Source organism: Channa argus, chromosome 16 (genome assembly GCF_033026475.1).
Source record: "Channa argus isolate prfri chromosome 16, Channa argus male v1.0, whole genome shotgun sequence".
Classification (NCBI taxonomy): domain Eukaryota; kingdom Metazoa; phylum Chordata; class Actinopteri; order Anabantiformes; family Channidae; genus Channa; species Channa argus.
The window spans coordinates 17350594-17373000 of record NC_090212.1 but is presented as its reverse complement, the minus strand read 5'-3'; the positions used below and the strand labels follow the sequence as shown (position 1 = coordinate 17373000).

General features: G+C 37.1%; 1 protein-coding gene across 1 annotated transcript in view; it reads right to left on the bottom strand.

The window, feature by feature from the left end:
- Nucleotides 1–19936, bottom strand: part of sash1b (SAM and SH3 domain containing 1b) — a 39720-nt gene extending 19784 nt beyond the window's left edge. Inside the window, exon 1 of the mRNA XM_067480292.1 lies at nt 18616–19936. Coding sequence (XP_067336393.1) covers nt 18616–19083 — 468 coding nt within the window. The 5' untranslated portion in view covers nt 19084–19936. The remainder of the gene's footprint in view (nt 1–18615) is intronic.
- Between the last annotated feature and the right edge of the window lie 2471 nt (nt 19937–22407).

Below are 22407 nucleotides of genomic sequence, written 5' to 3'. Positions count from 1 at the left end.
ACCACTTGTCCCTTCACCTTCCACATCTTTTCTAACTCCTCTTTCAGCCCTTGGTATTTTCCCATGCTTCTCGTGTTGCTATTGCTTGGTATTAAAGCCTTTTTCTTGGGTTTGTTCATAACTATGTCAGGTAGGTTCACCATTATCAGTTTGTCAGTCTGTATCTGGATGTCCCACGAGATCTTTGCTCTGTCATTCTCCACCAACTTTGGAGGTGTGTCCCATTTTGACTTTGGGACTTGTTTCTGTACACTATGCCAACTTGGCATTCCATTTTTGCCCTACCTTTTTGCTTTGTCCAGCCACTGGAATTATTTTTCAATATTAGCTAATTCTATTATGTGATGGTGGTACATACAGTGCAGGTGTTTGTCCTTCCATGAGGATTTCTGCATCCCTTGCTCCTCTTGTTTCTGCTGCCTGAGGTATTCACTAAGTTAGGTATCCATGGACATTAATTGGTTCATCCTGGATAGTGGCTCTGATGCTCAGTAATTCTTGGCCCATTTCCTTCTGCTTAGTGTACAGTCTCAAGATGGTGGATTTGGGGTGAATCCATGCATTGGAGCTTCGTTGTCTTGAGGTCAGTGGCCTCCATCTCCTCTTTGGCCAGCTTATTATGCCTGGGTACCTGATGACCAAGAGGATGTGGGTGCTAATCGCCTGGACTTTGTTCTTCCTATTCAGCTGACTTCTCTACTTTTTAGTACAATAGTATAATCTCTGATCAGTTGTGGTGCACATGCCAAAAATATTCTGTAGAAGTGAGATTTAAAAAAAAAAAAAGACCTTTTTCCCCGTTTTACATTTCTTTAGGATCTAAATGGCCTGAATGGTAAAATGATGCAAATTCTAATAATGCAGAATGCTTCAACCATAGTAAGTAATGCAAAAGCATTCAGGAATAAAAAAGAAAAGAAATCAATAATAAAATGTATTGCATTACCATCTTCCTACAGTAAGCTACAAGTATAAAATTTACACTATACGATGAGGCCATTCTTTTCTTACGACTAATATACAATTTAATAAATGTTACACATGGTACAAGATTATATCTTAGAGACAATTTCAATAAAGACTAAAGTAAAATGAACATCTTTTTCAGATAAACCCCATCAAGAAACATAAAAACATTGACATTTCTTAATTCAATTGGATCTAGTTCCTTTCAGGTCAGGTCATTGCAGAGCATTCTCACCTTCACTAAGGAATGTCAAGCTTCACTGGCCCAGTGACGTCTATGGTTTAAAATAATCACACTACCTGTTGAGCGTCTCTGCCTTCTGCTCTCTCACTTGCCTTTTTCTGTTTTCACATGTCCCTCTTTTCACTCCTCTGTTTGTCTGCAGGCCTAATGTCACATTTCTAATATTACTTCAGTATTGTCACCCAGTCTGCCTACGTACGTGTTCAGACTACAGTTGGTTGGCTCCATTCGTTTCAACCATCTGCTAAAATTGTAGCCAGTAAAAGCCCATACAGTCATTTTCAAGGGAGATAAACATTTGAGATTGCACCGAGTAGAGTAGATGGCCCTGGTGGTTGAATCTGCTTGTGTACTGCTTAAACTGTCCTTGTAGTGAGTGCAAAGGTGTGGATCCTGTTTGAGTACTAGCATATGTCATTCAGAAACAGAAATAGAAGGGGAGTATCAATATGACCCTAAATTAAAAAATAAACAAAACCCAAAACTATTGTGTTTATTACACACATTTATTTGCCTAATAAAATTCAATATAAACACACTGTATAATTACTAAAATGGAAAGGAAGGTCAGCTGTCGACTCTGGCAACAGCACGGGTCATTTGGGAGAAATTTATTTGCCATGCCCATCCTGCTGACCCAGCAGATACAATACCTGTCATACAACTTCCTGTCATTCCTCACAGAAATGCACGCTCTGCATTTCTTTATAGCTTCCCTATCACACACATCCTCTTATTTATGTTCCCTTTGTACAAACAGGTAGATCGTTAATATAAAACAACAGCAATCACAAGTATCAAAAGGTTGTGGGTCAAGCACCAAACATTTTCCACATGGATGGTGGGAATATTTTTGGTTAAAACATCACTGTTAATACTGAATCTTCTCAATATCTGTAAACTAGAAATAGCACCACAGTCACCACACACCTTATACTGTATACTTCCAGTCACTGATAATTTCAGTTATGTAGTTAAGAACTTGTGTGTGAACACTTACTTTTATGTCACCCTGTCAATATGTGTAACTCAAGAACATTCTTCTATGTAGGCTGTATTTGCCTCATCTTGTTACTTTCGACACAAATCTAGTATCAACGTTAGACTGTTTGGGGATATAGAGTAAGGCAGATTTTTACAACAACACAGATGAAAGGTTATTTAAAATCTGGCAGACATTTGCTTCACTGACACAGATTACAGACTTCCCAGTGAAGCTGAAAATAACGGATATTCCCAGTGAAAGCTGTCCACTGGGCATCATTAGCTCATTAACTGTTCTGCTGAAGACAAGTGTTGCAGATGCTGCTCAGATGTTAACATCAAGGCTATACACTGTGTAACCGATTTATCAGTTGAACAGTCAGTGATGGTCTCAAAGGGGCCCACAGTCTGAGTCACTCTGTAGCTTTTACTGTAAGGTGTTTTAAGTTTGAGTGTAACAATATACTGCTGTACACAGTGGCAATCCTAGAGTCTATTGGAGCCCTAGGAAAACGTTTATGGAAGATAAAACTACTGTGCTTATGAAAGAATAGAAAATACAATAAATAGCACAATAACTTACAGTAATGCTGCACTGATTTATAGTACACTTGTCCAAATTTCTTGGCATCTAAATTCCATAACTTACCATCCATAGCTTGACAACTGGACACAGATTTGATCAGTTTACCAGAGAAAAAGTATTGTTCGAGTTAGCTGATTATTTGCGGCATGCTAGCTAAGCTAACTGGTTGATTTCTGACAACTCTAGCAAAGCTAGGACAAATTGCTAACTTTGTTAGCTAAGTTCTCTTCATTTTCACCAGCTAGTTTTCCTTGTTTCATTAGACCCATTTGTTTACACTGAATCATGTGCTATTTGCCATGGAGTGAGAGTCTGGACCCTCTCAGGGAGGTCTGCGACTGGTAGTGTCATTGCAAACTTTGCACAGAGCTAAACTATGTACATCTGTACATAGTTTAACTTTGCTGAGCAAAGCAGCTGCCTGCCTTGCCTGCTGGCATGGAGCACCTCTGGCTGTACATAATAAAAAATAAAAAAAAAAATCAAAGCTAATTATAATCATTGATTGAATCATTATCACCTTTGGGACATTTTAGGAAAAGGAGACAAAATGAGAATTTGGTCTGATGATCACAAAACTACATAATACAGAGTTTCTGTTTGGATGACTGTTGTTATGTAAAAATGAAAATCAACACATAGTGTGTATTTATCATCATGTCAGTCCAGGTGCTCGAACTTTTTTGAACCCCCCATTTTCACTGTACATAGATATAGCCCGAAATGTGTGTGTGGCAAAGGTATGTCAACCTGCTCCTTCAGTAACTGGCGTGACCTCTTTTTCGCAGCAATAAATAAAAGGTTTACAGTAACCTTTTTTTTTTTAAACCAAGTGCTTCATTTTAGATTTGAACAATCATTTGTTTTTAATTGATAACTCACAGTTATCACTTTGAATAAAGCCTTCTATGAACACACTGATGTGCTTTCAATAAAAGCCAAGATCGCTACAGTAAATACCACTGTGAATCCCAGGATCCCTTACCATAAAAAGTGACAATTTTATAAACTTTGTATGACGAAAAGAATCTCCAGTAAACAGCCAAACAAAGAAACATCTGGCCAAAAGTCAACTTCACAAATGTCTATCTATGGGTGAACCAGTGTGGAGTCTGTCACATATCATCCATGTAAAATGTCTTGCACTTTGAATCAATCTTTCTGCAACAATGACTCCAGACAGGAACTTTAAAAAGCCGAAAGACTAAATGTCAGTGGACCTGACCTGTACCTTGTTTACTACAAGCTGATTTTTGGAACCTGTCTTGGATCGCTTTCATTAAATCTTTGAAGAGAAAAAGGTTAAATTCAAGTCATCTATACTTAAATAGGTGACAGACTGATATACTGTCAGCTAAATAATACTAAAAAAAAATTAATGAAAGCACATCTGACTGGGTATTCAACACATCTACACCAATATATGCTGCCACCTTGAAGGAAGGCAGGCGGGCAGACAAACTCACAGAATACTTCTAGGAATCACTGCAAATATATGCAATGTTTCAGGAATCAAAAAACACAAAACTATGGGAATTGTATAGCATCATGAATGGTGTCAAAACCAAAACTATAAAACACACAGTTTGGCCTCAGAAAAAGTTTAAACACAATTGAATAATAAGACTTCAGTGTTTAGTCTTTTTTTTGGGGGGGGGGGGGGGCTTAAATTGTAAAATTGTAACTATAAACAGATGCTACAGTTAAAGGGTGGAATTGTTCGGGAAAACAAAATGTGATGAAGCACATTTTGTCTACATGAATAACATGTGGATCTTCTTTAAATTTGATGTGCATAATTATAAAGTCATCATCACTGACAACTTTCAGCTCCAAACCATAATTACAGGCTGCATAAACTGCCTGCACTGTAAATACAACATAAAAATGGTATCAGTTTGTGCTACTGGGAGTAACCTTCAGAAACATATTTTAAGTCTGTTCATCAACTGTCTTGATATGGATTCACATAATTTTACTAAGGAAACTTGCGCAATATTCTCCAGCCCTACTGACACTTTACATTACCCAGCCCTGTAGATAAACCCCCTCCATCTGCTACTCTAAGGAGATTAAAACAGATGCCAACTATTTGCCAACAATACTTGACTCAGGTCCTATAATCAACTGCACGGAGCTGATGTTTAGCCCCTACAGTTGAATGAAATTGAGTTATTTCCTTTACTGTAATTTGGTGAGATCCTTGCTTGTATGTTGTTGAATGCTGCCATCAACTGCTTTCCAAATCAAAATGTCATTTTACTTCAACTGAGAGGACAATATATTCACCTCCAAACCATCCCACCATCCACAGCCTTTTCACTAAATCTAAGACTTAAACAATAAAATCACTGGCTTCTTTATTACAGTGACATTATCTATCTGACATTTAAAACCATTCCTGCAACTTTCTGATGTCTGTCTGTAAACTTAGAAAAGAAGAATATTAAAAACACAGGAAATTAAAAACTTAATTTGTCCGATCTCACAATTTGTAAATATTAGTTTAATATACACAAGGTACCACTGGTCTCACTAGTCCATTAACAAAACAACAACAACCCACCAGACATGAGGCCATAGGTGCAGGTGTGTTTTTACATTGGCCTCATTGTGCCATATGGAATTTATTTTTAGCTCGTCTGCAGTAACCCAAGCAAAAGCCAGCTCTATGCCAGCACACAGGACAACTTCTGAAACCTGGAAGTGCAAAGTTAACCCCAGGCTCCAGCATATACCGCAGCTGTCATACAGTATCTCGGTGGATGACTGTGGGGCCTGCAACAGAGTGGGCAGCAAGACAGACCAGGGTTAACTGTGAATGCAATTGCTAATTGGCCTCACTCTGCTAGATCAGACACAATAGGGAACCTAAACAACAATCTTCCACTCTACCCACAGGGTGTCAGTGACTTAATGAATAGTCATAATGCACTACTGAAATGGTAGTCGAGTGGTAGTACAACGATAAAATAAGGTTTACAATAAAAAAAATAAAAAAAACTACTCCTTGTTGCAGTTTGTCTGTTTTCACATGTGACACAACATCTGTTTTGACTAAAGCAATCTTAACTGACCCAAATATTTTTGCTTCACCCAGGATTTCTTCAAATCTTTTTTGTAACAAGAATTTAGGAAGAGGTTAGACTGGATTTAATGTATAAATAAAAACACAACATCTGAGGAATTTGGGGAATAAACCAACTATGTCAAACTAAGCAATTTGATGGGAGATAAAACAAACAGAGAGTAACAATACAGATGTTGACTATTTCAAAGTGTTACCTTATATTTTGGCAAACAAAATGGACCTTTTGGTCTGTAGAAATTCTGTCCAGTTTCTTGGTGACTTGAGCTTTCCTCATCTCAGTTCTTAGTTAGACCATCTTACATTGCATGATCATTTAGAGTACACAGTTTATAAGGGTCCAGCTGTAGACTGTATGCCTTGGGATCACTGTGAGCATTAGACTTTTTTAGTTTTTTGAGTCATGTTTCTATTGTGGGCAGCACAGTCAAGGAGTTTTTAATGCTGCTGCCTCACAGCTAGAACATCCCCAGTTCGAATCCCTGAGTACTCCAGTTTCCTCCCAAAGTCCAAAGACATCCATGTTAGGTAATGGCTGACTCTAAATTGCCCGTAGGTGTGAATGTGAATGGTTGTTTGTCTTTGTATGTCTCTGACAGAGACTGGCAACCTGTCCAGGGTGTATCCCGCCTCTCAACAACGACAGCTGAGATAGGCTTGGATTTTATTTTATTTTGTATTAACAAGCAAGAACGAGGACAGTTGCTTTTGGTTTTTTGCTAAAAGTCAGCACTCAGTTATTTTTAAAAATACTGCTGCAGGGTTTTCCCTACCATACAAGATCTTAAGACAGAGCCCAAGTGTTTTTGTGGAGTGCCTTAAGGTGAATTAACAAACATTATAAACATGATAATATCTGAATAATATGGTTGTTGTAATATTGCTGCCCAAATAATTAAATAAATGGAGAGGTAACACAGGTAAATAGACAATAACAGTCAGTGTTTAGACACATTTGGATGATTGGTTTGTGATAAATTCTAATTGCCAATCTAATTAAACAGCTGACTGGGCACCTTTCTGTGGTGGTCAGTAGTTGGGATAAATAGTTTCTATCTTGTTGTCTTAGGTAGACCTGTCATTTTCCAAGGCGTGCGGGTTTTACATTACATTGAGGTGTAGCTTAGCTGCTTTTAGCTGTCAAGAGCTGCATCTGTAGCGTGCAGAACCCTGTACTGTTACAAAACAATGTACTGTTATGCATGAACAACACATATAGTACAAAAAAGGGTTTGTGTCATCACAAAATGTCAACTGTACTGTGTTTGAGTTGAAGTGACCTTACTGTGCCTTTAACATTTTATTCTTTACACTGCATTGACAGTTGGTGACTTCTATACACACACACACACACACACACACACACCACTGGAAGATTAAAGACAAAGTACTAACCCCTGCCAAAAAAAAAAAAAAAAACAAAAAAAAAAGGACTAGAATAAACGGTAAGACATAAGAATGTAAGCAAAAGAAGAAAGTATTATGAAATGTTCCAGCAATGCCATGACTAAAGAATCAAACAGGCACTACAGAGGAGAACTTTGTCAACAAATGCAAACATACTGCGGTATGTGTCTTCTTTGTGTGTGTGTGTGTATATTGTATTATATTATATTGTATATATAAAAATCAGAGCATTCATTATTATTATTATTATTATTATTATTATATCAATTCATTTAAGGTAAATTAGACTCAGGTGTCAATCAATGGGATGACAATCAGATTTAAGTCTGGAAGGTTCTACTTTTTTTAACAAAAAAAACAAAGAGAAACCTGGCTCTCCACTATCAAAATCTGGTATTGAAAACACAGGCCTGTAGACATGCTTGTTGAAAAGATGTTCTGTGGATGGATGAAAAGTGTTATGCTTGGGAATGAGCAAATACTCCATACCACCTTAGGAACTTTATCCGATCTGTGAAACATGGTGGCAGTGTTGTAATTTGGGCTCGATTTACTGACTGAGTTGGGCAAATTTTAGAGGAAAATGTCAAAGTATCCAGCTGTAAACTGAAGCTCAACAGAGAATGGATCATGCAGCAAGACAACAACCTTACTTGTTCTACCAAAGAACAGTTACAGCAGAAGAAATGTAATGTTGTGGAATCAGTCTCCTGAAGCAGGGAGTTCATAACAGAACCAACATCTTTGTGTTTTTCCGCTGTAAAAATCCCTCTATGGCTGCTATAACAATCACTACAAATGTTTAGTTATTGCTACAATTGAGTAACACACCAGCTAAATGTTTGTAGAGTCATAAACTTTAGCCAGGCACACAAATCTTATATTGGATAATTTTCCACAAAAAAAAAAAAAAAAAAAAAGAAAAAAGAAAAGTAACTATATGAATGTTGATTTTTGTTTTATTTGTTTAAATTGGTGCCCGTTGTCTAGTTTTACAACTTGGACTGAAATCTGATCCTGTTTTAGGTCATAATTATGTAAAAAAAAAAAAAAACACATTCTAAAGGGCATACACATTCAGGCACTAATACATAATTCATAACTTTCTAAAGTGCACATGGTGTATCATGAAATTATATAACAATTATTGAAACCTTTGTATTCCTGTTTCAAATTCTGGTATCAGGTATGGAAATTTTTTTGATAGAATGACACGAAAAAATGACAGGATTTTATGAACTATTAACTGTCTATATTGTATTAAGAGCTAATACAAGGATGAGAGGCAAGCTGGATGGAAGGTGCAGACACTTCTAGACTTACAAGTAACTGACAATGTCTACACGCCTACGTAAAATGTTATTCCTTTCAAACAAGTGTTAGCTGATCTTACAGCACAGTTGCTCTTATTAACCTCCATTTTGGCTGATGTAAGACTGATTGTAAAAAAAATTAGCCTAGTCTCCTGAATGGAGCGTTCCTCCCCCTTTAACTCTGGATTTAAAAATGGTTATTCATGCAGACAATGGCTGCAAATTGCATCAGTCATCAGCTTTACTGACTGTTCCATTGTGACTTTTTAAGTACTTGCCCTAAAGCAAAAGAGGATCCTTGAGCATCAAATGTTTCCCGTTACACCCAATTATCATAAAAAGACAACATTTACTTAAGCTTTCAGGAATATTTTCAAGTTCCATCTTAAGAAAATGTTTATACATTTTAGTATGTATATTACATATCTGTCTGGAATATAGAGCTATATGGAAAGGTTGGTTGCTTGCAAGGCTTTTAGACTTGCTTGGTAAAGATTAGTGTGTGTTAATTCAGAAATGTGTAAAATGTAAATAAATGAACCACAGGCAACATGTACATGTCCAAGCCTTCATATTCAGAAGATGTATATTTCACTGAAAAGTAATAAGAAAAATGTTTGCTTCAATGCCTGCAAAGGGGATTGGAGTTTTTTTCAGCAGTGAATGTTGCAACACAAATTAGGTAGGTCATCGCAGTTAGATAGAACATAATTTATTATTAGTAATAAGCAGCCTAGTGTGAAGGAAACATCTTTTTAAACTATGCGTAATATTAGTGAAATGCAATACAGTGAATCCTACTGTGTGTGTCTCCTTGGAAAGTTGAGAGTAAAGCATTTGCTTTCTGTAAGATCTAATGTACCTTATATAAGGATAAATTTAATCAGTCGGGCAGATATAACTTGCCAATCTAGGTCTATACAGAGGAGAGAAGCTGATTAACTATTTATAGTAGCCTAAAATAGTTCAACTTTTTTCGAAAATACTGTATCAACCTAATTCATATAGCATAGTGACTAAGCCCATTTTTCACAATTCAAAAACACTTTAGTCTTTTCAGAAATCAGCCACATTACGTTTTCATAATGTATGTTTATGTATCATTATGGGTTATCAACCTATCAGTACAAAAAGTGGTTGAAATCCGCTTCACCTTTACCAACAGTGATCTTTGACCCTTATTCCCTTATTTTTATTATTGCACATATTTTGCCATAATTACTATAATAAGCATTACTTACTGGTCTATTTGCTTAGTGCTTGTACTTGAGTAAAAGATTTGACATAGTACTTGTAGTACAATATCTTTTAAGCCAATACTTGCACATTTACTTGAGTATCTAGTTCGTGTACTTTTACCACCTCTGCGCACAGTGTATCACATCTTGCTGCATATGGGGCTGGTCACCTGCAGGCCGCTTAGAGTAGCCTTGCAGACCTTTGCATCAATATTAAAACCACAACTGGTAATGTTTTTTCCTTTACTTTTATGGTACAATAAAAAAATAAAAATACACCTTTTAATAGTTTTTACTAATTTAGTTTATACACCAGATAGTAGCATTTATCTAACAGCCACACTATTTCCTGTATTTGAATGATACATGAAAGACAATATACTCTTTCAAATAAGCTTATGATAATCCAGTGAGACCTTAAAAAAAACAAGGCTGACGGGTAAACCGAAGGCAAAACAAAAACTGCTCCAGTTTAGATTTCTTAGAATGAATACATACATAGGCTGACGGTTTGACTTTTGGCACATTAAATGTTCTCTGGAAACTAAATTCAGAAAAACAAGAATGAATTTAGGAATCATTTAATTTCACATGAGAGGAATATAATAATTGCTATAATTTATGCAAATGTATCATCAGGGTAGAAGCTCAGCTTACATTCTGTCATGGTTAATCACTGTATCAAGCAACAGTGTCAGTGACTTGTCATATGAAATTCATAAGGGAGGAGAGTCTTAGCTGCTGTGACGAGGAAAAGGAATGTAGGTCATAATCACAACATATAGAATTCACTGCTCTATGCTTTATGGCAAGTATGATGCAAAGCTGTTTTAATGTATAAAAGGCCACTTGGATGCGCAGACCTTAGACTGATCCAACCAATGTTACACAGCTAGATGAGACAACGACATGAACTCCAATACTCCATACTACCAGTAGATGAAGCAGCAGGAAGCTGCTACAGCCACCTACCAATCATCGGACAGACAAACTAGAGCTGATATTTTACCATTCCACACAGTACATAAAAGGTGTGTTTGCACCATCACTGGCATGGTAGGATTGATGCTTGAAAGGCTAAACTGTAGTTATTGATTTGTGCAGAAATATCACAACTGTCATTCTGTTCCCACCAGGAGCCAGGAGAGATGTACTCCTTTACTACTGCAAATACCACGACTTAACTTTCTAATAGTGACATACTGAACTTATGCCATATGTTGCAACAGAGTATTACAAATAAAATAAAATACACATTTGAGTTTTTTGACAAATAACTATGTAAAATGCTTGACCAACTGCAGTGCATACAATAAAAGCTTGGCCATTTGCAGTAGGTTAGTGGTCTAATCTGCTGGTGATGGGTCAAGTTACTAATGGGTCAAAATATCATACAGATGGATCAAAAGCCTGAGATTTACAGTAAACCACTAAAGTCAAAACATTGAATTGTCAAAATGACCATATGAGGAAATCTTGCCTACATGTACATGTTCGGTAGCACAGAGGAAAAAAAATTAATTTGAGCACAGGAGCAGGTTAAACCCAAAACACAGTGATGGTCAGGAAGGACCATTACAAACTTTGACAGGAATTCAGCACTATGCAAGGATTCAGCACTGTGCAAATTATAAATAGTGTGATTTGCTGATTTTGGTAGCGTCGACTGTAAATGCCAGGCTCCCTGAGTTTTCAGGGGGTGTTTGCCAGTTAAGAAATGTTAACGCTTCCATATATGAGTGAGTTGGCAAAAACATCCTGTTTGATTTATGAATATCTCTATTAGATAAGCTAGACAGAATTTAACATTACAATTCAATGGAATGTAGAGAGTTATGACAGAAAATGTTGGCACTTCAGTCCATGTTCACTTTCACACCATTTTCAAAGCTCCACTGAAAGCAAAGGGCTTCCGTGCCATCATCTAGACAAATCTGCCTGCCTCTTTCATTGTGAGCTTTGTGAGATAAAACTGCGATTGTAAAAGGAAAACAATGTTCAGAGTGGGTTAATAGTGTTTTTGTTTTTTTGTGTGCCTTCTAGTGTATCAAATGTAACCTGACAAGTCACTACAGTGCAAAACTAAAACACCTTAACCTGGGCAATCAACCTGTTAGTGCCAACCAACCTGTTAGATGCCCACATGTGCCTGAGGCATGATTTGGGAAAATATTTGGGTGTCATTGGATGTCGAATGTGGAACTGCAAGCAAAGCTTGGGTGGGGGAGGGGAAGCAGTGGATAAAGGCAAGACACAGATGAAGACAAAACAAAGATTGTCCATAAGGTTTGGTAGACATTTCTATACATACAGTATACAAGAACTGAATTTGTATTTCCTTTATTTTATTAATCCTCATATCACATGCAATGTCTGTTCCAGTACAGATCAGTTTTCAAATCAGTGAGCTTCTACATGTTCATTATTACATGTACCCGATCAGATTTTAACAGAACTTGGGGATGTTACTGTGCCATGGAACAAAAGTCTAAGTATTTTTCTGGAATCATGCCAAATGTTTACACCGATGCTCTTTTTTGGGTTAACCTGGAGCAATACAGTGACCTGTGGTAGATTTAATTTAGAAATCAATTGCTCAGCGGCTGCTCACTACATTGTATTAAATGTAGCACTGAGATGAGCATCGCAATTAATACAAATGGCAGATTCATAGAGCTGTAATAGCATATAGAAACTGATTCCGACAAAAATAATTAGGCATAAGGGACAAATACCACATCTTTTTTATAATGCCTGTTCTTTAAGCATTGAATTAAAAGTGTAGCACATTCTTAATGCCATATGGAATTAATACTAATGTAGTCTAAGCATATAAGCAATGTATAAGCTTCAAGCCATACATGACCTATATTTTGAAAGAAACTGAATAGATTAATAAAGCAGACCAAAAAGCAAAAGCCTTTTGCTGGTAAAATTGTTTTCATGGTTTCAGATACAAAAGTAATGATAGATAACTTATTGCCTAAGCACATCTAGACAGAAGTCTAATCAATCATGGATCAACCCATAAGTAACAGGATTACTGCAATTTGGCTGCTCTAGCATAAATACATCTTTATAAAAAGGTACATATACATTTCTATTTTGAATTAATCTTCCTAAAAACTGCAACATATGACAAGCACCCAACACTTGACTCAAAAGTGCCCGTAGGAGTAAATTTGAGTGTGAATAGTTTTGTCTCTGTGTACATCCTTCTGTTTTGGCCCTGGGATAGATCGGTGACCTTTCCAACATGCACCCTGCCTCTCACCCAGTCACAGTTGGAATAGGTTCCAGCCCCCCGACCCTGAACCGGATAAGCAGTTAGGATAATGGATGATAGTTTTATGTGACCAAAACCTTTGGGTATTAATTGATATAGTAACAGCTCTCTTTAAATAACATGCCCTTTACTTCCAGCTGTCAGTTTTTTTAAGTTTCTTGACTGACTAAAAATACTAACCTTTCAAAAATTGCCCATCTTCCACACACAGAAAAAAAAAAAAAAAAAATCCAGTTAAGAGCATGAGAGCATGGTTGTAATGCAACATGATGTAGGTCAAAAGAGGCCAGTCAAAACATGATTATAGACACACAAGTCCAAAGCATATTCACAACAAACTATTTCTATTTCGGTAATGATTGGATTTTTTTGTTTGACGATATAGACTTAAGTAAAAAAGGCCTCTCTCAATTCAACTGCTTAATGTGTTTGTCTGCCACAAAGCAAAAGAGGCTTGTTCTAATCATAGAATGATTGAAATTCAGAGAGCACCACAAAGTTTCAAAGACCTATTTAGCATTGCAATACAATAGTTGAAGCTGTAGAGAGGTGAAGGCTAGGGGTGCAAACATTTTTTCACTTCAAGAATAAAAAATAAAACCCTCCCTTCTTGAGCTTCTATACTATGAAGTTGAAAATACACATTATAGACTGTATTTAAAAAAAAAAATCCATGCCTGCTATCATTCAGTGATGATATGTGGAGTGCATAACTATGCGTTGGCATGCTGACAGCTGTCTTTGTCCAGTCCTAAATGTAGAAACTTCAGGAGGAGAAGAACTGGCTGCAGCGTAAGGAGAATTCAGCCAAACTATTAGCAGCAAGCATGTTGATGGCAAGTTAAGCCTTTAAGTGCTCTGTGCAATATCATTTGACCCCACCCCTCCCAGCACCATTAGTGCAATAATCCAGCAATTTTCTGGTAAGTTTGCCGTGGTCTGACATAATCTATATCAAAATAACATGAATTACATCCATAGGTGGTCTTACCCTACAGGCCCACTTACAAGCCAAGTGAGAATGCAAAGGAGTTAAAAGTGGAGTAGGTTTTCCCTTTTATGGATTTGTTGTTTTAGGGTCTACTCTCGGGACCCCTATATTTATACTTTTTTTTCAACTTTTGGTCGCTATCCATCCACAATCTCAACCCACTTATCCTGTGCACAGGAAAGAGTCTCCCATCTACTACACAAAAGACAGAAAATGATCACACATAAACTTGTGCAACAAGAAACACTCAAGAAAAATGGTACCATTAAAACCACAAAACCATGTCACATCTTTATTTACAAACTCTTTCTGCCCTGCATTGTATAGCACTGGTCTTCACCGTAAAATTGGTGCTGGTGTTTTTAAATCTAACTTTGTTCAAGAGAAACAGTCTATTCAGTCTCTATTTTAAAGCGACAAAAGCAGAGACAGCTGTCAGCTGCTGCAGAGCTTGTATTCTGCCAGGCTCTATTGAGACTTTTCTTCTGTCAAAAAGGGACCTGCTGGTGTTGATTGTCCTCCAATCCTCAGGCGGAGCAACACACGGAAATTTCAGAAACGACTAAGATTTGTTCCCTAATTAGAGGTAGGTTTTTTCACAGAAGCACTGCAATGGGGCTTTCTGTGAAGTTAAAGCCCTTTGTTAACGTAGCTTTAGAGAGAAAGGCCAGAATGTAATGAATAATGTTATGGATGCTTTGCCATCAACTGACATAGCTAATCATTTGAGGGGCATATAGAAAGATTATCAACCATCTTTATGGGTTCTTGCTTCTTGTTAAAGTGACATGTGACAAGATTTTTCTGTTTCATAATATATCAAGTAGGGAGGCTGCAGCAGAGGAGGGCATCACATTCCCAAAGTATGGAACTTCTAATGTCAAGTATGGCCACTTGATATTCATATCACTGATATGACGTGTCAAATTACAACTATTTCGGTGAACAGAAAGATTAGCATTGATCCCTAAGTAAAGAACATTACATTGGTCAATATGTTTCTGCTGTGTGCAGCAAACATTTGTGTCCAATGACATTTCAAAGCTGCAAAGAGTGAAGAGACTATGTTGTACAACAGCAAAATTTACCTTTTTACTTCTCTACATTTACATTTGACCTGCAGCAACATGTAGCAGTGAAACGTTTCTCATATTTTGGGGGGAAAATCCCTAATACGTTTTTTTTAGTGAAACACTTATTGTATTGCCAGTGTTTAGGTCATTTACAGCTCAACCAGCTCTAATCACATTACTTTTCTTCTCTCTCAAATTCACTAATAGGTCCTGCAGGCCTATTAGGGGTCATTGTGAACTAGTCATGCATTCAGAAGAGTTCAAAAAGCATGCTGCTCATTGGTGATCGACTACACTATCAAACCGTGACTAAGAGGAAGAGGCAGTATCCAGTACAATTCCTGAACGGACAGAACAGGGTATGAGGACAAGCCCTACTGATGTTGGATTTCACTTTGGCAGTGGCCGTATAAATGATGATATGACAACAGTAAAATTAAACAATATCGTTTTGGCTACAAGTGACATTAGCATGAAATATTTATAGCCAAGCAAATCAATGATAAAAAAAAAAAACAACAACAACAAATTAAAAAAAAAACAAAAAAAACAAACTGGCCAAAGATTTTTCTTTTTTTGTTGTTGTTCGACTGACCCAGTTTCAGTTAGGATCAGGAATAATGGTTCTGTCTTTTATCATGTTTTTCCATTTGTAGGCTCATATACACATATGCAAACATGTCATCACATAGCTACAGTATATGTACTGAACCGTTCTGTACTGCTTTGAACTTATTTTGTGTGGTATCAAACGAAACATATGAGAATATGACACTTTGAACATAGGTGCATCATCCTTAGGAGGAGATAATGTCATTACTTTACAGCATTTCGGCAAATAGGATAAAAAAAAAAATGTATCTGAATTAAAATACAATATACAAAAACTAAAATCTAATTTCAATTGACAATATTGTTAACTTATAATAGTATACTGACATTTGGCCAAGCTCAAATTTACAAATCTAAGCAAATAAGTATAGCGGGCAGAGCCGTACTTACCCTGAAGCTGCTTTATGCTATTCCTGGTGAGAAAATAGGCCATAGTGGCCCAGTTACTTGAGTTCTCCAACTGTTTAATGGACTAAATCTGATGAACCTTAAAAGACCAAACTACTCCAAAATGATGTTATCACACACAGCTAACCAGTTTGGCCCGATTGTTTAAAATCAACTCTTCACTGATGAGCTGCTCTAAATGAAGCTGGTACTTAATTCTTTGATTGTAAATAATAGAATGATCATGCTTTTTTATTTTATTTTTTTTAAATGGAAGTACAAGGAGGATCAAACGGTCAAATTAAATGAGCCGAAAACGTTGACCTATTTGCCTACTGTGTCAATGTAAGTGGATGACATAATGCTCCAAATGTTAACCACACAGCGGGAGGCTGGAGAACCAAAGTTGAACATAAATAATTTGAGTGATAGTCTGTTGTACTTTGCAGAGGCTGTGTCAAATAACTAGTAAAACATAAATGTAGCTACTTTCCCATTCAGTACTGTAAACTCTCAGTAACATAGGATTTATTATGCGAATGAACCTAACCTCCCAGTATTACTGTGCTGACTCCACAGCAGGCAGCGCTTCTAAGTTTAAAGAATTAAAGAAACTTTTCGAAGTGAATCTACTGTAACTGTGCCAGTGCTGGTTGTAACCTACAAAATGGCTGAAAGTGAATCACAAAGTGCAGCCTCTGAATCTTTCATGAGCAGTATGTAGCTGTAACATTTTCCAGGACGATGCAGTACTTTAGTAACAATGCAAGTTAAGGCTAATGTCATTACATTGTGGTTGAAAACATTTTTTAAAATTAGATTTGCTTCAAATTAGAATATGCTCACAACTGTGTCATTTTTAGACATGTGGCTAATTACAGTATGTAGCCATTTGGCTGACATTAGGCTGCACAATAGGAAGGCCTGTGTAAAAGCACCCATTTAAAGGAGGCTCAATATTATGATTTGTTCTGACACAAAAGTCACATTAGTCAAAGCTACATCTGGTTTGCCCAGTTCCTCAGACTACATTCATTCACTATTAAAAAGGAGTGTTAAACATGTATCTGCTGAGGAAAGACAGAACCAAGAGAAGCATGAATGTGCATTAAATAAACAAATTCTCTCTTAGCCAAGTTCCACTGCTGAGAACAGAGTGTGTTCTCAGCAGTGGAAATTGGCTGGTGTAAAGATATTCGGAGGCACTGTCCAGCAGGGCTACTGGTAATCTAACAGTGGACAACTTTTCTGTGATCTAATCAAATAGAGAATCCATCAATCAAGCCCTCAAGTGACAGTGACTTACAGTACATCCCCATCAGCTTTTCATCTGGCTGTTCTCATACCATTTTGCTGAGTGTATTGTGGACTAAATACATTTGGTCCAAACCAAAAGAATTAAAAGAATAACTATCCTCTGCAATTACATTAACAGACTCTGCAGTCAACACAGACTGGACAGTTTTCAGAGAGGATCGCCAGCAAATAAATGCCATGCTGTCAGTTAGGCATTACTGAGATTAAATGTGTGTCACCACAGCAGACTGGGCAATTGCAGTACTGACAGCTGCACGAGGAAGTAAGAGGTGGTAGATGAACAGCATTTCAGCATTTACACAGCACTTTTTCCCTCTCATTTACCCATCAATGAGGAGGGAATACCATGCAAGTGGTGTTCAATGTCCTGCTCAAGCATGCCGTAGGTCAAACCAACTAATAAACTAGCCACTTTTTCCTCCTGAGTCACAGTCCTCTCCCACCATGACAATGCATGAAAATATTAGCAGTTCGACAGCACAGATGGTCTCTGAGATCTGTTTCTGGTTTGCAACTTAACATGCTAAAGGAAAACAAATAGATTCCAACATATTTAACATATAATATGCTTAAATGTTTGTAGCAAGATAGATTCAACAATGTCATTTGGAAGTGTGAAAGTTAAATCTCAATGGGTTACTTACTAAATACATGTAAGCAGTTTCCTGCCATAAAATTAAGAATATGATACCTCAAGACTCTTAGTCATTTCACACATGGTAATTATAAAATGCACAGGCTGTAACAAAATGTTTCTCACCAGCTTCTGACAAAATGGATGGACGTGGAGTTTAGCTACTACTTTTTACAGCAATAATAAAAAGATGGTGTGAGTCACATGATTGTCCCATCCAGCACCCACGTACTCAATTAAATTAAACTCCACTTTACTACCTAGTACTGGAATTTGGCATCGCTAATGACCTTTGGCAGAGAAATCCAAGCATTCTCGGAGCAACAAAGAAGAATCATTGGACGTCAGCACCATCAAAGAAATTTGACACACTCTTCGTCGCATCCATAACAACGTGAGCGTGTTAAATTCCATGAGACACCACTTAAAGAGCCTGCATTGAGTATCAGCATCCTATAATTCAAAACAAACAGACTTTTGATTGCCTACCTCATGTGTGTAAGGTGCCTTTCCCAGGTTAATCCCATCTTTTGCAAGTTTGTCCCTTATCAGTACCTTGAGCTTCAGTTTGGGATAGGCCACAAAGTCGTTGCAATCCGTGAATCTTAGGTTATGGTTACCAGGACAGGAGGCCTTGTGTTTCCCCGTGGTCCGTGTGTGTGACTTCAACATCCTGAAGTCATCGTCTGTGTTTATGTGTGTAGCATCCAGAGGCTCTAAAGTGAAATAGTAGCCATGTGCTTTGCTTTTGTCCTCCTCGTTTAGCCTGTGCACTGCTGTGAGGAGTCTGTGTCTGTGATACTGAATGTGGACCCCTATGGCATCCAAGTCTGGTTCTCCAATCTGTTTACAGACTTCCAAATCATCATATCCATTGTCAATGAAGGACTCCACATACTGTGCTAGATGGAGCTTGGAAAGCCACTCGAGGACAAGATTTGGCCCTTGAGTCATCATCGAACAGAATCTAGAAAGGCCCGCTAACTTTATTTTACGTGTAGACCGTCACCCCCAGTCCCACCGCTGCTGGCTGTGCTGAAGGACTCGCACTCAGCATAATGTACCAGGGTTCAAGTTTCCAAAACAGACACGTGTGAGTTTCAGTACGATTCTTTGAGAGCAGAGCAAATGGATATTTAGTGATGGCAGAGCGGGTCAAACACCTGCCCAACGCCAGCAAAAACAGCTGCCCTGCCGCAGTGCTCTGTAGCAGAAATAGGGCCACTGAGTTCTTCTTCACCCTGACCTTCGACAACTCTTGGAGGCGGGTAAAGCCAAAGTCAAATTTCATTCATGAAGAAAGCATCCAAGCCAAAAGAGTCCAGCGAATGAACTTAACGTTAACCTTTAGTGCATTTTAGTTAACGCCACTACAACGGTAGTTACTTTACGTCGTCATCGAAACGGTTTCATGAACGTTAGGCTGGGAGAAACGCCGACTTGCCCACATTTCTGTTAAGTTCTCCTTGGGGAAAAAAAAAACATTTTTTTTAAACGTAACGTTAGCAGGTGGCGTCCTGTCGGGCGGCATCCATCCTCTTTGTTTAATTCGTCGTAACGGCTGAAGACCAAGCCGCTCAGGTCCATCAAACATTCACCCGGAGCAAAGAATGTAAAGGTTTGACGCTGGAGCCAGAAAGATAAACGACTTCTGCGAAATCAATTGTAGAAAACAAAGCCGGATTATCTTTCTTTCCCCCCTTCTTCTCTAAACCTGTTCCGAGTGCACTTGTTGTGGCTTACTTTGTGCCCGGCTTTCACCGTATTCAACTTTGCTGCTCCTCCGCTCCATCCGCCGGTGTTCACTCCGCGCGAGGATGCTGCTCAGCTTAGTTTTTAAACCCGAAAGGACGATGGGAGCTCTGCGTGCACTGGCGCCACCTCCAGGCACCTCTGGGAAATGCAGCATGCCATTAAATCAAATAAATGTACACACACACACACAGCACATTTGTGCTTTTTTTTGGCTGTGGACACTCCACCACAATTTAAAATGACGATAATACACACAACTGTTAAAGTTACACACGACAATTTACAGATTGTAAGTAATCACAAAATAATAATCGTGCCATTTTGTTCAGATAACTAGTCTTCCCACCAGAATATACATAAATCTGTTTAATTTAACAAGACCACTATAATTCAAGGGCTGATGAGTGTCCTTCAGGATCACAAAAGCAGTGGTAGACAATGTTGCAGGGTCCTTGAAAGTAAAGTTAACACTTTCCATGTTGCTTCTACTCAGTTCTGTCCTGAGAAGGACCATGTCCTTAACACATTTTGGTGAAGAAAACACAAGACAAAACATGTTATGATTGGTTTTACATTTATTTTCCATTGCACAATAATATCTATATATAATGTATCTACAGTCTAAATTGTTTGTGGCAGCAGATTAAGTCAGACATCCATGTGAAATTTATTTTAATAAAACTGTACAAAAATTGCCTACTATGAGAAAATACTGCAACTTCACAGATATTCATCCCAGAAGACAGATGGATCGAAGTATGGCGACTGAGAAACCCTTGAGCTGTCCTGCATGGTGCTATGAGCCTCGCTTGGATTTCAATGCATTTTTTTTTTTTTTACAGCACAGGGAAAGCAAGAGTTTTATGAAGCAAACGATAACAAAAACAGATGTACCAATATAATAAATATAATCTCTCACACTTACACAATTGGCATGATCGAATGAAAAAAGGGACACGCTTCTGATGTGGGATGAGAACTTCAGCTTTGTTCAACATGATGGTAAATACAAATGCCAGAACACACAATCTGTAAGAGGGATAATACATGGTTGCTTCAAGTTTGTAAACACTAAATATCATGCATCCTTCAATCTGCAATAAGAGACCATTTAGGACATACAGTATATGTTGCAAACTGAAGCACTTTAAAGTTGAGGCCACAGTTTGTAGAAAGACTCAGTGGCCCACCAAGAGGAGATGACCCTCCTGCAGTAGCAAAGCTTAAATCTGAGATGAGCATGTTCAATATAACCAGAAATGTTTAGTGTCATGTCTGGCTGATGGATAATTATTCACAACTATTATTTGAACATTAATGTAAGTTATACTATCCCAAAATTACATTAAAAGGAATTAATTTTTATTAGATAGTTCAAATGAAAAGTTTGATATTTATATATTTGAAAGCAAATTATATATATATATATATATATATATATATATATATATATATATATATAGATATATATAGATATATATAGATATATATAGATATAGATATATATAGATATATAGATATATAGATATATAGATATATATATAGATATATAGATATATATATATATATATATATATATATATAGATATATATATATATATATATATATATATATATATATATATATATATATATATATATATATATATATATATATATATATATATATATATATAGATATAGATATAGATATAGATATATAGATATAGATATAGTATCATTAACCTGACATTGAAAACAAATCTGAGAGTGAAGCAATCAGCATAATTGGCAAATGACATATATAAGCATAGGTTCTGTCATGTTTTGGTCCTGTCAAAACGAATAAAATGGGAAAGAATAAACATTAAAATCATACTAACAAAAATATTTTAAGTAGAAAAAAAATTGTGCAAACCCCACTTAACTGCTCTTTCAAATGGGTTTATCCCAGTAGTATACAGTAGATTAAAATCCATCAGCTAAAAGTGAAGGGTTTTCTTCCAAAATGCTGTATTTACATTTGGGTGTAATTGATAACTCATCTAAATATACATGATTTAAGACACTCTAATGTCTACGAAAATTTCTCAGAACTCTGACAGTCTCTTTAGTTACTATACGTCTGCAATCATTTTCCACAAGTCAGTGTTACAATTTTCTTCCGCATATAGCTCACTTTGAAATGAAATCCGTCGAATTGACTGTGCCTGTCTTTTGAGTACGCATACAGCAGTTTTGGACAGTAATGAGGGTGTCATGGCCGTATGAAGATGCTAAATCTTTTCCAGCCCCGCTAAACACAGCAGACTTGTTGACTTAAGAGTGCTGGGCTAAAGTATTCAGACTGACTTTTTTCATTTGGGAAAAATCAAGACAACTCTTTGAACTTAAGCAGCTCTTTGGTGTCGGAAATGAACGTGGCCACAAGCATACAGTATGTCACATTGTCTGAACCTGCACTGTCAGATTTGTGTCCAGCTGTCCCGTTATTTACAACATTTGGCAGCAATCTGGACTGACAAAGTCTTGTCTCTCTTTTCAAAA